This window comes from Trichechus manatus, unplaced genomic scaffold (genome assembly GCF_000243295.1).
Source record: "Trichechus manatus latirostris isolate Lorelei unplaced genomic scaffold, TriManLat1.0 scaffold00175, whole genome shotgun sequence".
NCBI classification, from domain to species: domain Eukaryota; kingdom Metazoa; phylum Chordata; class Mammalia; order Sirenia; family Trichechidae; genus Trichechus; species Trichechus manatus.
Window position 1 is genome coordinate 4,186,387 of NW_004444111.1, and position 17,970 is coordinate 4,204,356.

General features: G+C 35.5%; 1 protein-coding gene across 1 annotated transcript in view; it reads right to left on the reverse strand.

The window, feature by feature from the left end:
• DSG1 (desmoglein 1) overlaps positions 1–17,534 on the reverse strand; it is a 43,184-nt gene extending 25,650 nt beyond the window's left edge. The window contains exons 1-7 of the mRNA XM_004386894.2: positions 17,487–17,534; positions 8,219–8,254; positions 7,854–7,985; positions 7,049–7,204; positions 5,225–5,369; positions 2,574–2,740; positions 174–308 (exon numbers count right to left, since the gene is read on the reverse strand). Of these exons, the coding sequence (XP_004386951.1) occupies positions 174–308; positions 2,574–2,740; positions 5,225–5,369; positions 7,049–7,204; positions 7,854–7,985; positions 8,219–8,254; positions 17,487–17,534 (819 nt within the window). The remainder of the gene's footprint in view (positions 1–173; positions 309–2,573; positions 2,741–5,224; positions 5,370–7,048; positions 7,205–7,853; positions 7,986–8,218; positions 8,255–17,486) is intronic.
• Between the last annotated feature and the right edge of the window lie 436 nt (positions 17,535–17,970).

Below are 17,970 nucleotides of genomic sequence, written 5' to 3' on the forward strand. Positions count from 1 at the left end.
TGGGGCCTCCATGACCTTTCCTTGTACAGGTTGTGTTAGTTTCCCCTGTATTGTGTACTGTCTCACCCTTCACCCAAGATACCACTTGTCTATTGCCTATGTAAATAGGATTTTTTGCACAAATTTTAGAATGCAATGAATTTAAAGTTATTCATTTCAGAACAAATACTTACTGAAGACTGTTCCATGTATGGGATGTTATCATTGACATCGAGTATTTTTATGTTGCATTCACACTCTGCTGACATGCCACCTATCCCACCATCTCTGTCTGAGCCGCTAACAGCAAGAGAATACTGGCCGTATTGCTAAAAATACACATAAAAGCAATATCAAAGTTGATGTAGACTTTACTCTGTTTCATGCAAAGTTCTTTAAGAATATTGGCTTAATATTTACATAAATCTACGATGGAGATAGAGGTAGCACGGAATATTGAAAATCCACAAACCCCACATGAATCAATACTGAATTTTTGACTTCTATTACCAACAATGCTTATCCAGCTTCCCATAAAAGAAGCAGGACTTTTTTTTTTTTTTTTTTAACTGCGATTTAAGTGAAAGTTTACAATTCAAGTTAGTTTCTCATAGAAAAATTTATGCATACATAGTTATGTGACCCTAGTTGCTCTCCCTATACTGTGACAGCACACTTCTCCTTTCCACCCCAGATTTCCCATGTCCATTCAACCAGCTCCTGACCGTCTCTGCCTTCTCATCTTGCCTCTGGACAGGAGCTGCCCATTTAGTCTCGTGTATCTACTTGATACTTGAGCTAAGAAGCACACTCTTCACAAATATCATTTTATGTCTTATAGTCCAGTCTAATATTTGTCAGAAGAGTTGACCTCAGGAATGATTTTAGTTTTGGGCTAACAGCCTGGGGCCCATGTCTTCCAGGGTCCCTCCAGTCTCAGTCAAACCATTAAGTCTGGTCTTTTTACTAGAATTTGAGTTCTGCACCCTACTTTTCTCCCATTCTGTCAGGGACTGTCTGTTGTGTTCCCTGTCAGGGCAGTCATTGGTGGTAGCTGGGCACCATCTAGTTCTGGTCTCAGGCTGATTGAGTCTCTGTTTTATGTGGCCCTTTCTGTCTCTTGGGCTAATATTTTCCTTGTGTTTTTGGTGAAGAAGCAGCATTTTTTGAAGACCTCATCCCTTTATTAATCATAATATGTCCAGAAAACTGAACATGTTTATAAGGAGTGATCAGAAGGAGAGAGATGATAGACAGAATTGTAAGGGATTTATAGGGACATCTTGAAGTCTCTCCATGGACCCTAGGTTAAGAATATCTGCTCTGGTGGCTTCAAAGTGACTGCAGGTTTCTTTACTTTCTTTATCAGAGCTCTTCACCACTGCAGCCTTTTTGACATTAAAGGAAAGCCACTGGACTCTAAGAAATTTTGAGAAAGAGAAAGCTAAGTAGTCAATTTCTTCTGATGATAATTTTTAAACAAGTAAAAAGGTGATTTAAGTAACTTAGAAACTGATGACATTTGGTCTGTTTTATTAGTGTTAAAAATAATGTTGATATATCCTAAACCTAGGAGTCATTAGCAAGGAATTCGTCATTTTAAAACAACTATAATAATTAAATTAAAATTTAGTTGAGTATCAATTAGTACATAGTACTTCCTCACTTATATACCTAAAGTGCATACAGGCCAGCTACATTTTATTTAAAGGCAATATTTAAAAAAAAATGATGAAAAAGATATTTAAAATTAAATTATGGGACTACTTGGCATAATAGAAACCATAAAGGCTGATTCCAATCTGATAATCACCACTAGCTATTTTCTTATTTGTAAAAGAAAAGATTAGATTGGATGTTATTTCATTTCTATCCATCACTCTGGTCCTTGATTCATTTCCCAAAGTATTCAGTAGGCTGTTAACAAGTATTATATATGAATTAAAAAAAAAAAAAAAGAGTTCTGTTAACAAGAGAGCTTAGGATATGCTGGGTTAAATAATGATAAGCAAATTTCCTAGCCTGTAAATGTTCTTGGAGCTTCTACCATGTTCATATGCATTGTGACTTGCCAAGACAGGGCTATAATATCAAGAGTTTCTTAAACTTATTTCATGATAGACATTTTTTTGTAATGGAGCTTCTTATTTTAAAATAATATTTTGTTGTGTTTGCAGCGAAAGTTTACACAGCAAATTAAGTTCCCATTTGACAATTTCTACACAGATTGTAAATGGAGCTTCTTGAGGTTAATGCTGAATTATTATATTTTCCTACTTAAAAGTAGTAAAATATTTTCATAATTGAAATTCCCTCTACTTCATGCATATTTTATGTACTCTCAGAATACAGTTTTCTTAAATTGGGGTAAACCCTAAGTAAGATTAAATGAAAAATGACTGTATAAAATGTACTTAAATTCTCACTTTTACATTTACAATTATTTCTTACATCATTACTATTATGTGGAAAGATTATATATCTAAAATTAAAGTATATTAGTTTTTTTTTTATCATTTTCTTGTAGGCACTCTTATTATTAGAATCAGTTCCTTTGAAACTAAACAAATACTCCAAGAGAAGAAAAAATATACCTCTCTGTCTAAAAAGTTATTCATTGTTCGAATTTCTCCAGTATATCTGTTGATAATAAACATTGGTGAATCAAAAGGCTCCTGTCTTATGATCTTGAAGGCTATTTTTGAGTTCAAATTATTTGGTTCATCTGCATCAGTAGCATTGAGTATCATCACCAGTGTATCTGGAAATCAAGAAAAATAGATTGAAAATAGACAATTGACCTTTGTTATAGTATAATATATCACCTTTCCAACAGGATTTAGGGTTATTTGGTCTACATAGTGTGCACTTTAGCTTCTTCCCTTTCTGCTCCTTCAACACATCGATATCTTATCTCCTTTCTATACTTTTGCCTTGATGAAAAAGATCACATTTTACTAGGAATCTAGACATTACTGATAGTTGAGAAACAAAGGAAAAGTACTATTCTGGCTTTCAATTTCTTATTCTAATACAATTAATTTTCTTCCTTCATTCCTTTTTTTTCTTTCCCTCCTTGCCTCGTTCCCTCATTCCCTCCTTTCGTCCTTTCCCCCTTCCCCCCTTCCCCCCTTCCTTCCTTCCTTCCTTCCAGCTGCTGTGGTGAAACTAAATGATATTAAGACAGGACAACTCTTTCCCAGGTTTAGCACCTTCAAACTATACGATCTTAGCCTCGGTTTCCACATCTATAATAGTACCATCTTCACTCAGTTCATGTGAGAATTAAATAGTTTAATGAGGTGCTATGCTATTAGATAAAGTGTCTATATTGAATAATGCATGCTTAATAAATAGTATATATTATTATTTTTCTATTTTGCTTGGTCCTTAGCAAAGTGCTAGGTTACTAGTAGGTTTAAAGAAATGCTTATTTAACTACATATCTTGTCCTCTCTTTCATATTTCCCATTAAACTTATTAGCTGTTTTGATGAAGGACCCTGGAAAACATGAAAAGCTGCCAATGTTCATAAACTGAAATATTTCTCTACATTCAACTCCTTTTAAGCATAACTGTCCTTTCTGTAGATGCAAATGCACCAGAGCATATTTATTTCTGTATCTCTATTCGTTTCACTGTTTTTTTTTTTATATGTACACTAGGTAATTAATTAATTATGATACATTCATATAATGAAATGCAATGCAAACTGTTAAAAAGAATGAAGAAATCTCTATATTACTGATATGGAAATATGTTCAAAATATATTTAAGTGAAAAAATGTTGGGGAGTAATATGTAAAAGATGATCCCCTTTGTGTCCAAAATCATGTTTACGTATGTTTATATGAAGAATGGTATTAGGGAGAACAGAGAATGGATTCCTGTTCCCTTTTTACTTGCCGTGTTGTGTGAATTTTTACAAGTATTTTTATAATAATATCTTTTTAAAGTTCAAAAAATTGGTATAATATTTTAAGAAATAAAAGTAAAATGTAATGATTTTTCAAATTTACAAGAAATTGCACGGAAAGGTTAAAAGTAATTATGGAAAGTTGAAATTTTGAATTCATATGAGAAACCATCTCTGCTGTTTTAAATGTATTTAGTGAAATCTGCACTGGTGCTTTAGGCGGTTCGTATACTGCCAAAGATACTATAGGCAGTTAGTATAGTATATTAACTGCCTCTCCTAAGTGACAGTACTTAGCAGTTAAAATGGTGTCATGTACAGTAGTCTATAGGAGGCAATTGCTGTGAGTCAGAATCAACTTGACGGCAGTGGATTCGGTTTTGGGTAGGAGGCACTTGCACCAGTAGATTGTCAAAGCCCTTGCAGGTAAATGCTTTAGTTGTAGAGATTTTCAGGTGCCCCTCAACTAGCAACACTTAAGAGATTATCAGCTTTAAATATACATGATGAGCTAAACAGGATTAAGTTTGTAATGCATTCCAAATACATAAAATCAATGACTTGAGTAAAAAGCAAATAAAACCTATATTTATTAAATTATACTTAAAACAAAACAAAACAAACCCGTTGCCATAGAGTTGATTCTGACTCATAGCGACCCTGTAGGACAGAGTGGAACTGCCCCATAGGATTTCCAAGGCTGTAATCTTCAGGGAAGCAGGCTGCCACATCTTTCTTCCCCAGAGCGGCTGGTGGATTCCAACCACCAACCTTTCGGTTAGCAGCTGAGCGCTTAACCACTGCGCCAGGGGAAAAATGCTTGATTTGCATTTATTTGTTTTCAGCAAAAGCTCTTGGAGATTATGGCCACAAAATAGGTTGGTTGGAAGTGATTTCTATAAACAACTTTAAAGTAGTTAAAACAAAAAACCAAAACAACAGTATTAACAAAAGTGGATGGGATTGCCCTTCCAAACAGTCAGGCTGGGAGGCTGAATTATTAACCTGATGCCGCTGTCACCACTGTGCAAAATACTTTTGGAATTTCTCATTAGGAATCTCCTACAGAGCTAGTGTGTGAGTGACATGAGAAAATCCTCCTTGCTACTTGTCTCTTGTGTATGACAGATTGGAGCTGCTACCATAAATCCAGAGACAGCCATTATGGAGATTTTTCTGACGCTTTTCTGCTCTGCATGCTTTTCCACAGCTTTTCTCTTATATTCATGATGTGGTACTTCGACATAGTTTAACCTACAGTTGCCTGGCTGTTAAGAGTGATCTGCAAGCCAATACAGTCTTGTTTATTTAACCAAGTGGATTACTTACTTGCATTAGAATTTTCTTCTATTTGTCCTACAAATGTAGACAGAGAAAATACAGGAGGATTGTCATTTATATCCAAAACCCTGACTCTGAGCTCAAGAATCCTCTCTAAATCTTGGCCCAGGGAATTCAGAGCTCTACAATAGATCTAAGAGAGAAAAGAGAAATTATTATACAGTGCAACACCTATTTATTAAGTTCTCTATGCATTATGCTAGACACAGTGGGAAACTAAAGGGAAAGTTAGACATATTATTTCCTTCTAGAAGATACGCACAAGCAGTGTTGATAATCAATAAGGGGAGGCAAACACTAACATAAAATACCATGTAAGGAAAGGTATCACAATAAGTTCTATAAAGGAAGACAAAAAGAATACTATGACTTCATAGGCGTGTCTAACAACTGAAATAGATGTTGAAAGAGAATCTCAGCAGGTGGAGCTGGGAATTGGTAGAGTGTTCCAAGTAAAAGAATTTATGTGAGGAAAGAAACAGAATGATGAAAAGGCAGTGTTTGGAATTAGAAATAGTGGCTATTGGGAGGTTTGGGGATGTGGTCAAGGAGAGTCGTATGAGGGATTCAAAGAAATGTTGAGAGTTCTTAAGCTAGGTGGTGGCTACAAGGGTGTTCGCATTATTATTATTTTTATTTAAAGTGTACATAACTACATACTTAAAGTGTACTATTTTACGTAAGCTGTATATTTTATATAAAAATGCATTTTGCTAAGAGAAAAGCTAATAGGCTGGAATGCTGACTTTGAGGGTTTGTGCAGAAACATTGTGGAAGCTAAGGTAGGAATATAGACTTGGAATTGAAGACTAAGGCATTGAAGTCCTCTGAGGAATGAAGATAAGCTGCATGAATGAAAGTGGCAAATACAGACTACTATTTGAATATACCTCGGCTATGGATTGATGGGGTTTTAAAAAAACCTCTTCTATTACCAGATCAAAGAAGGTTTCATTTATTTTTAACTTTTTATTTCAAGTATTAAGAAGTGATGGCCATGATTACGGATGGGAGTGGCAACAGCCAATGGAGTGAGCAGAAGAGGGATGACCAACAAGAACAACAAAAGTTGATGGAGTAAGGCCGTAGAAGAAACAGGCAATTATTGGACAATGGAAATCTCTTGGGATAAGCTTTGGGGAAAAAGCAGAAAAGTGATCCTGCTTTTGGAGTTAATGCAAAACATTTTTGAGCTGGAAGAGAGAGAATTAGTTGTGAGAGTTTGTGATGGATGGTCTCAGAGTTTTTAATGAAGTTGACCATGGGATCAGCCACTTCAAGTAGAGGGTTGAGGGTTTGAAGAGAGAGATTACTTAAGCTTTGTGACAGCCACTGGAAAGAATGGAGTAAGATGCTGCTAAGGATAAATGAAAGGACTTCCGGGCAGAGCTCAGGTGAGCTTGAGCAATGTTAAAATAAAATAAAGTTATATTCCCTCAGAAAAGATTCCCCCAGTCGTTCCATGACCATCACATAGCATTGGAGTTAAATGGGGCCACCAATCTCAGCTGAATGAAAGAAAAAGAAGTAAAAGTTAGGTACTGTCCTTCCAAACAAATACTCTAGTTTGCCAATGAGGACAAACTAGAGGGTAGCATTTTTACTTGAGACACTTAAGTGAAATATTGCTCTCTCTCAGTCTTCTCTCTTTGTATTAGGGCATGTGATGCTTATGGGTTAAAAGATAACTTAAAATGCCTGAATATTGAGGCTCTTGAAATCAAATCAAGTATGATCTGAGCTTATGATTTTTGAAGAATAACTTAGGCTCAAAGATATAGAAATATAAATATAGACATGGAGCTCACTTACAATGAAAAAAGGAGTGACCTCTCGATCAACTATGGATGTTATATTAATTTCACCCGTCTTTTGATTAATAACAAAGATTCCATAAGGTGGTTGATCAATTCCTACTCCAGAGATGCGATACGTAACTTGCTGGTTTGCAGCACAATCTGAGTGAATCTATAAAAGGAGAACAAGAACAATTGAAAATGTTATAGCGAGCAAATAGTTTCATGCTTAATATACAACAGCAATATTTCTTGAGAATTATGGAATATGATGCCCCTGTTATCAACTGGGAAATGTTTTCCCAGATAAGTGTAATAATTACAGCTCTAGTATTTCCAATGGTAACTGAAAATGTAATAGAAGAAACTCAGTTTCTATTTCTACTAAACAAGAAACAAATAAATCCATCTCAGTGAGGGTTTTCCTCATTTTCATTGGCCCTCGACTTTACCAAACATGGTGTCCTTTTCTAGTGATTGGTCTTTCCTGATGTGCTAAATTCATCATTTAAATTACTATATTCCTTTCATCTAGAGTTTGAAGCAACACGTTATCATGTGTATTAATTTCACCAGTGTGATGAATCAAAGTTTAACTTTATCTGAGTGTCTAAATTTTTTAATCTGTACTTCAGTGGCTTCAATTTTTGTAATCTGAGTGACTATAGTCCTGATCTGTCTCTTAACTTTTCAGTAAGATATGTTCTTCACTCTTCTGAAAAATCAGGATAGTTTTAATTTTTTCCCTAAGATTTAAAAGACAGATTATTTTGAAACTATCTGTTCTGATTTGCAATCTTGTGCTTTGAGCTAATACTTACTTTGGCGATCGGGTTTTTCTTTGAGTTGTCTTCACCTTCACGACAGGATGCAGCAAACTTGATCCATTCACGTTTTTGCCTTCTGATTGAATGCCATTTGATGGTGCCATTTTTAGCATTGTAATCTCTTACCTTGATTGGGCATGATAAAGTAACAGTATCTATTAACTTTTACTGATAATTCACATTGTATTGGAGATTTTGGAGGAGGGGTAAGTATAATGTAGAAGGAGAAGATGTTGATGGTTTTGATAATCTATTAATTTTAGCCTTATATTAATTTTACTTATAAGGATGAATTTTTCTTTGGAAAATATATTGTTACAAATAATTTTCATTAAAAAAATGGGTTTGCTGTATGTTACCTGGATTCGAAATTCACTGTTAACTTCCACCACCACCTGTAAAGAATAAGATAATCACAGTAGTTAACGTTTAATCGAATGCTTTAAAATTCGTATTATCTGATCATTAAGAAAAGATCAAACAGTGGTCTTGTGAGTTGTGAGTCAGTGAAATTATTTTAACAGTGGCAGCAGTGCTGAAGAGGAAACTCTGTCCCAAATGGCAGGTGGCACTCATTTACCTCTCAGGCCTGATCATAGTGCTAAGAATTCCTTTGGTTTTTGCCTTTCAAGTTGCTCTTCTCCTTACTTTTCTTTTTAAATCTCTTTTCATTCTTAGCCTATGTAGATACCTGTTATTTTATGAGGTAGGATATTTGAAGCTAGAACCCAGGGGAAATGAGGATAGGAAACTCAGCTCTCTTAGTCAGTCTTGTGCCTGCAGAGCTGGAGATATTCTGAGACTACTCAACAATAGCCAACAGTAAGTTTTAACACTCTAAGATTCCACTGTAGTTTCAGAATCTGACAAATCATAGGTGGAAATAGGAAGAAAAAAAAAAAGTTGTGGAGCCAAGAAAGAATATAAAGCAGAAAGATATCCAGAAAGCTACAGAGTATTTGTTCCTTCACTTTCCAAATCTAGATGGAAGATTTTCTGGTATTCTTAAAAATTTGAAGGTGATAATTTTTTAAACTGTTTTTGAAATATGAGAATAAAAACTTCTAAAACGAAAGAAAATAACTTCCTTTATGTAAAAAATAGCTTATATTTGACATTTTATTAACAATAAATAAAATAGGTGGTATAATTGCATCCTACCACAGCAAGGAGAGGAAATTTCAGGAGCACAGGGAAGAGGGGCTGAGTAAGCAGCTTCTGTTAGCCCTTTCTCCTGAATCAAACAATTTCCTTAGTCAAACAGATGTGCCAGTCAAGCAGAGCTCTGCCTAGTTTCAGCTTTGGTCTTGATCATTACGCATAATTTTTTACTGATAAATCAGGATAGTTTAAATTTTTTTCTCTAAAACCACAGGTATTTCTAAAACCACAGACATTCAAATATTGAATTTAATGTATCAATATACTTGTTGAAGACATTGTACAATGTCTGTCTAAAACTTAGGTGTGAATTGGAAGGCTAGTTTGTATTCATCAAGTTTTAAATTGCACTTTAAAACTACTAAAGATGGTGTAAGTTCTTAGTTTTTATTTCTCCCTACAAAAGAAATTTTCAACTTGTAATTGCATTTTTTAGGAGTGTAAAGTATAAAAACTGTTATCACAATTAGACTTTATCAGCATTACTGATATAAGCAAATTATATTTGCATTTAAAAACACTAATGATCATGAAAAAATACAGTAAATTACTTTTTTTATTTTGGGGTTTAATTTCACTTTTAAATAAAATATAAAATTTTAAGTCTCTATTCATTTTTAAAAATTTGCCATAATAATTTAAGAAATATCTCTTTGTGGTTAATATGAGGTATGTAAAAAGGTATTGTTTTTATTATAGGAAATATATACCCTTGGTATATATTTAATGTTAATTATTACCACTGGCACAGTTCATTGAATGATAACTAAATACCAAGCAATGTGTTTAGAGAAATCCATACATCCAATCTTCAGAACAAAAACATGTGGTAGATACTATTATTATCTGCATTTTACAGATAAGGACATTGAGGCTTGGGTATTAATTTATGGCTAAATACATTCCAATACAATTCAGCCTGAATTTGTACTTGAGCTATGGGTTTTATAATAAAGTATAAGATAACCTATTCATCTAAGTAAATTACTAATGAAAACATGCTTCAAAGAATTAATATGACAAAAAAACTTGATTTTAATCTACCTAAAATTATCTCTGAGATTAAGAATGCTCACATATAATAACAATAAAACTAAAGGGAGGGGTAGGGGAGAAAGAAAGAAAAGTTAAGTGCCAGTAACTGAGATGTTATTTTTAGAGCCAGTCTCTGGGGAAGAGCTGAAATGATGGTCAGGCCAGTGTGTAATTCTTGCTCCTTGTGATCTCACTGAGTCCTTTATTTCTACTTTCATGTTTGTGGGTGTGGGAGGAGGTTGGTGGGATACCTTACTCGTCTGTTTGAAAGTTACTTCTTTACAGCTATAGAATCGTGTATTTGTCTGTTATCCGTATTGCACTCTCCTCACCACACTGAAGAAGTGTCAGCGCCTGCTGTTTGTTTTGGATAACTATGCCAGCTGACTAATAAACGTTTCCAAATTTATGAAGCTAGGTCATTCTTTTTCCCATGAGAGGTAACTTAGGCAAGAGACCAACTAGGTTTCACCAGAGACTCAGGCTCTCAATGTATCGTCATTAAAAAACTGCCAAGTCGGCTTCAAAATGTGGGTAGGTTCACATAACTTTTTGTGGTTTGCTCAGAGTCTCATGTACATTCTGAAACAAAGTCACTCTTGGCTTTAAAATGCAATATAATAAACTAAAAAGAGCACTTGATAGAGCCGGAAAACTTCAATGCATTTCTCACATTTTCCGAGCTTTAGTTTTCTCATTTATAAAGTGAAAGAAGTAGACAAAATTATGTATAGGTAAATTTCAGTTCTAACACCAAATGCCTGTGTGAAGTAGGGAAATACTGGATATGGGAAGGCATTATAAAATTGTGGGTTTAAAAAATCACTCTGACAGCACTTGGCAAGAGTGGTGGGAAGAGGCAAAGATTATAGGCCATGAGCTGTTGAGAATCTTCTGCATCAAAACAGCCTTACCTCAGTGGAAGCGAGCACATTGAGCCCAACTACAGTGCCGAGCCCTCTCCCTACTCGTACATTAGGCAACGCCCTGTAGGATGAGGGAAACCCTGGTGGTGTAGTGGTTAAGAACTACAGTTGCTAACCAAAAGGTTGGCAGTTCAAATCCACCAGGCCCTCCTTGGAAACTGAATGGGGCAGTTCTATACTGTCCTATAGGGTCAGAATCAACTTGACAGCAATGGGTTTGGTTTTTTTGGTTTTGTAGGATGAGGAGGAGCTAAACCAGAGCAGTGGCAGTGGGAGCAGACACAAAAAGATCAAGGGAGAGACACTGCATGGGTAGAGCTGACAGGGCTTGAGAACAGATGGGTTGTGGGAGTCCAGATAGGGAGGAATCCCAGGTGACGGCAGTTTTAAACTGAGAGATTGCGAATAAGGAAGTAGCAGAATCAAGCCAGGTAGGACACACTGAGTTTGAGATGCCAGAGGAATGACCAGGTAAAATTGCTCAGCAATTTGAAATATATCTAGGAATATGAACAGAGGTTCAGGCTAAATACATAAATTTGAGGGACATCTGCTCAGATACGAGAGTGGAAATGAAGGGAAAACGTGAATAGGAAGAATCTAAAGTAGAGAATAGAACAAAGAAGCAGCCTGTTGCTGAGATGAAACTAGGGAAATTCCTACATTTATTTAACTGGGGAAAACAACAATAAAAAAGAAACAAAGAGAAAGAGACGGAGTGGTCAAAGAAACAGCAGGAAAAATCTATGCAGTGTCATGAATGTCATGAGAAGCAAAAACTGAAAGACAGATGGGATGTGAACGAGTGTCAGATGATCAAAAAATTAGAGCAGAGTGAATCCCAAGGATATGCTGAGGTTATGCTGAGGTGATCTTTGAGAGAAAGCTTTCAGTTGCGTGGAACAAGAACTTGCTTCATCGATGGAGAGGAGAGAACATAAAGATGGTCACTTTTTCCAGAAATTTAGTGATAAAAGGAAGCAGAAAGGTGAGGTGGTAGAATTAAATGTAGGAGCATTCAAGGAAAATTTTTGGAAGGGGAAGTTCTGTGGATTTTTGAAAGCTCAGAAAGGAGAGAAAGAGAGTTTGATTTGAAAGAGAAGAGATGATATTCATGGAAGTGTTGTGATGGAGACAGCAAAAGGGAATTGACAGAAAGAAAGGACTTCAAAGACAGAGGGCAGAAGGGAGGAGGGATGGAGATTAAAATCCATAGATTAGGAGAGAGAAATTAATGATTTAGAATGATTTAGACCTGGTCCCTAAAGAAAGGGTGGGATTATTTCCTGGCAAAGAGCAGAGTAGTTTGGGTTCAGAAATAATCTGGAATTTGTGTTTACAGACCATGATGGAGATTCCCTTAGAGATGAATGTAGGGGCTGTCTGAGTATATCTCAGCTCTCCTACCCCACTGTGGGCCTCAATTTCCTTATCTGCATATAAGACTAAAGTCCCTCCTAGCTCCTAAACGTCTATGAAAGCAGAGAATAATTCACCTGTAGTGCATCCCCAATGAGTCATCCCGTCACCTCTATTTTAGGAGTCAATCCATTTATTTAAAAAAAAAAAAAAAAGCCACAAGACACAAACTTGCACACTAATTTCAGTAATTTTCTAATTGTAGTCATTTAAATTTTTTTTGATATTGAAGTTTATAATTCTTTGCATACAATGAAAATGGACTTGAGAATAATAAGTAATTTTTATAATGAAAATGTCTTGCATTTAATAATTGTGAGGTGGTATTTCACAAATAGTTACTTGGTAATTTTTGTAAAGCTTCAAATTTTAATGTACTTGTTAGCTCTTGCTATAAATCACAATAATGAACTTGAAGCAAACCTAAAATACAGTAATTTGCTTCTTTTTAAAATCATTGTCTTTGCTTCATACTGCTTTGAACAAAGGACGTAAGTCCAGGGTTGACAACGCCTTAATGAGTTGGTTTCTCTTACTTGTTCATTGGTTTATTTATTTAACAAACATGTATTGAATGTTTATTATGTGGATCCAAGCCTGGATTAAGGCTTTTATAGGGTCTAAGCCCTAAAAGTAATATGGTATTATTTTAAGCCCTAAAAGTATTATGAAATGTAAAGTTAAGTGTAATACTACACCATAAAAATAAGCATTTGTGAAGTGCAACATGATCATTTCTATGTTTAATCTTTGATGATTTTTTTTGAAGTGTGTAGGGGCACAGAAATATAAAATACTCAAAAATTCCCTTCTGCTGCCTCTGCTTTGTGTGATTAGATGCCTATTGAGCAATCTTGCACTGGCACAAGTCATTACGTTTGAGAGATTGAAAGGTGAATCAGACATAGAACCTGCCCTCAAATAACTTATAGTCAAGTAATTTTATGAGCAACAGGCAGCAATCAATTTGCAGAGAGGCGGTTTCTCACTCCAAACGAAACCAGTTGTTGTTGAGTCGATTCCAACTCATGGCGAGTCCGTGTGTTGCAGAGTAAAACTGTACTCCGTAGGGTTTCTCATTAGACAAGTGTAAAAGGCTGCACTCCATTCTCATAGACTGATAGAGTGGATGGATCAGCAGCTGATGGTGTTTGACCTGCCTCTGTCCATTGAAGGAATTTCCACGCCAAGCATGACCAGCAAGGGTGGCATGACCCAGCACTCTGCTAGGGCATTCCCTCAGTGGAAGGGAGCACAGTAAGCCTGTCTGCAATGCTGAGCACACTCCCTGCTTATACATTAGGCAATGCTGTGTTAGGACGTGGCGCTACTCAGCAGCAATGTCCTTAAGAATGTTTATCACGGAGAAAGAGCTATCAGAAATTAAATGCTCTGAGTGTAGACAAGAGTGTCATTTTTCTATTTTCACAAGTCTCATTAAACAGGTGAATCTTGTCCTTAGGGGTCAGGCCTTCTGTTTATCAGGTCAGAATTTCCTGCTTCTTTAGATATTTCCAATACCTAACTAAATCAGGGATGGCAAAATATTTTTACTCTGTGGTAACTCAGACCAACTGACAGTGGCTTCCTAAAGTGCAATTGTTGAGGAGGATTCTGAGGTCTCCTCTGGGCTCAATGGGGAGAGTGTTTTGAACAGCCAGGAAAGTTTATACCAGGGGCAAGGCCATTCTTGGCCAAAATGCTTTTTGGTTTAGGTTTGATAACTGTCTCATTCCTGCTTGAACCTTACAGAAGGCTCTCATCATTTATTTGTTACATAAATGAATGCAATGATTTCTACAGATGTCAAAGATTCAAGGATTTCTTTGCAGTGATGAAAAATTTGCAGTGATGATAAATTTGTACTCCTTTTTTTCGAAAAGGTGAAACAAGATGCTGATCCTAAATCTGGAGTGAAATAATAAAGCATTTAAGAATACCATATAGATGGAAATTATTATGCTTAGAGACAGTTTGTAAGTTTCACTTAACAGGCATACTGCTTCCATTTTCTATGAAATATTTTACTGAAATACTAATTTCTATAATGTATATCACTATAAAACAATAAAGCATACATTTTGAATTAAAAGGATGATGAAAGACTTCTCTCTTTTGCTTCTCTTCTGTTTGGTCTGTACTGATTTGTTAGTCTTTGCTCTAGGCATCAGTGAACACAAATACAGGAATTTAAGATGTCTGATTCAAATGAGTTGATGGACCATGTAATAAATTTTTTTCTTCTGTGTATTTTAGTCTGAGTGCTGAGGAATACTCTGACAAATTCCTGCTTATATCTTAAAGAACTGCAGCTAAGTTCAAATTATGGAGTTAGTATATCAAGTGGTCAGAGGGTTTTTTTTTAAAGGAAATATTAATCCATGGAAAGTGGAGAAGATAGGCTAGTATGACAAACTGAAGAAATCAGATCATTCTTGGTAATAGATAAAAAATTGTTTTCTTTGTTCTTTGAACTTAAGCTGCAGAAGTTTGTCTTTATAGAGAAAGAGACCTTGAGATTTGAATTCATTTGAATGGACTAATTAGACTCGGCAAATGTGTAAGTAATCTTCAGAAATCATAAGAACCACAGAAATTCTACTGGTTCTATTTTGCTTTCCCATAATGACCATCCAACACCTTTTACTATAGTCACAACCATTTATACAGATTTCTTATATTTGGTGCATAAGGTAACATTGCCCTCCAGCTTAGAGAAAATACATTCTAATCTCTCCCCCCACAAGTACACTGATTTCACAGAAGCAGTAAACAAAGAAAAATAATTGCAAACTCAATAAAATTTATTTGGCTTGCTGTGTTACAGCAGGTGTAAGCTATTACCTGTCTGTACAGGAGACTTACCTGAATAATGAAATGATCATGTAGTAATCGTTGTCACTAAAACAGAAGCTCTTCCAGCTTTATTCACCCTGATCCAGCCCACTGATTTTAACAAGGTCTAAAACCTTCGGAAGTATTGAGCAGGCTTTACAATATGCTTGTAAACAGAGAGTACCCAGCTCTCAAATGGATTTTCTTTAATGTCTTAAAATGTAAATGTCTTAAAAGTCTTAATAACTGACCAAATATACTTCCTAACGTAGATTTTCATTTATCAACTTTTAGCACTTTACATAGTTTTTTTTCTTTTTTGGTAAAAGCAAGCATTTATAGTGAGGTTAACAGAATGATAATGGAAGAGTTTGCTACAGTGGTGTTGCCCTTTGCGGGGAGTGGGGGTGAGGGAGAGGGAAAGTATTTTTAAAGCGGAAGACAGATTCGATAATTTCAAACAGCAATTACCAAAATCATCTGGTAAAATCAGCAGTAAAAATAAATTGTGGTTTGCTAATAAACCTTAGAAAATGAAATGATTTACAAAAACAGTTATGACGTTCATGTGAAAATGAAATACTTTAATTCATAATAGAATAAGTTCTTTGAGAAATAATTCTCATATGAGGTATGAGACGCTTGTGACTGATTCCAAGTAAAATATGGCAAAACAAACAAAAAAACTATTCAGGCTCAGAAAATATGAATATCCAGAAACCTCTCTCCAAAGAGAGAAAGTTCAATGAGAATACATGCTTTTGATAAAATGATACCTTTTATTGAAGAGTGACTAATTAGGAAGTGGCTAGTAAAAGGAAATTTATAGGATGTCATTAGTGAGGAATAATCATATAAAGCCAGAAATAAGGCCTATCTCACAGATTCAATGACAGAACATAAGCATCTGAACAAACGATAGTCAGTTGAATCTATAGTAGGCCTAAATGGATCAAATGTATATGAAATTAAAGGTAAAAGCATTTGATTATTTGATAGCACACAAATGCTCCTATATACAAATGGCATACTGTATAATGTACATTGATTCCTGCCACATACTGAGTTATGATGTCAATTGATCCCAAAGATCCATTAAAGAGTCCATGGAATAGGATAGTTTGAAGGGCAGCTTGGCACTAAAGCTACCAGCTTATTGATGCTCATTTATAACTAAATCAACCAATTATGACCCCTCTTAATTAAGGAACTGAGTTTCAACTAACCACTGTACCTTGAATAAAAGAGTTGACTTGTTATTCTACAAACTCAGCATTCCAGTTCAAAAATTAAGCAAGTAGAAACAAATATAAACCACAGCACAGCCTTCTGCCAAGTTGGAGGGTGATTTACCTGGCACCTGCCTTTTTGAATTACATTATCCTTACTGTGAGAGAGATGGCTCTTTTAATATTTTTACCATAAGTAAAATTGATGTAATACACTGGTGTTGCATTTAGTATTAGCTCTAAAGGGAGAAAGCTAATAATGTGGCGGGGGGGGGGGCAGTGGCAAGACATTTCATTATTTTTGAACATCAAATGTACAACTTTTATGTTGGTTATTACTGACCTTCAGTAGTAAGGACAAGTATAGTAATAATTACACTTAAACTCCTTAATTATAGCCATTCCTTCACCTACTATGTCATTTATATATCTCCTATACCACCATTTTTTTTTAATTAAAAAATCCTGTTATAAATAAAATCATAGTTTAGCAACGTGAGGCTTTTGGTATTAGTAGTGTGAATCCTAACTGCATATGGAACTGAAAAGGTTGTTTGGATAGTAAGGCCAGCCATAAACTGCTATGATTTTAATTTATACGGATCTTATTTTTATGTTTTAAAAATTATCGTGAATTTTCCCACAAAGATACTAAAGGGATAGAAAAAGGTTTAGGTTAAAAATCAGGACATGCCTGTAATATTTAGCTTAAAAGCCCACCTGCAAAGAGAATTTGAACAACAAAGTGCTACTAAGCTATCCAATATCTTCCCAGCATGACTTAGCACGGACTTCAGTCTCAGAGATGTGATAGGATGAGTCGACACTGATGCATTAGTATGATCTAAGTCTTCAATTAAAGAGAGGAGCACTATGTAAAGGTCTAGTTCATAAAATCAACTTGTCATTGACATAAACTTTTAATGGGTTTAGGTGAGAAATAATATTAAATAACATTTTCTAAAAAGTTGTCACTCATTTACAATGAGAATAATTGTGCAGTTTTGACAGAGTCCACTTACCAGAAAAATGAACAGCACCGCCGCTGTTCTGAAGAAGGGCCAGTCCATCGCTGCTGGGTTCTTTTACATCCGAGACCAAGGGAGTTTTGTTTGCTCTTCTCTGTTCCTTTGCTTTCCCCCACTCAGCTGGTGTCTGATTAAAATGATTTCTGAGTAGATGTTCTTACATGCAGGCTTTGAGGTGTTAGTGCCTTTGTCTGGGAGAAGGACTGACGGTACGTATAACCAGTCTGGATCCCCACCCTAAAAACTTGGGCTGGTCTCACTGAAGTGCTTGACAAGATCATCATTGCTCCCAGGTAAAAGCTCTGGGACACACCCTTCTTCCAGCTGAAAAGCAACTCTCTATGTGGCACCGAAGAGTCCCTTCTCTGAATGTTTTCAGTGGCAGGCATTTCAGTTGATCAAAAGGATAGAGAGTTGTACAACTGATAGGGGCTTTTCACCCTGTGATTTATTCACAGGCTGTTTTGCTTCTTCCTAT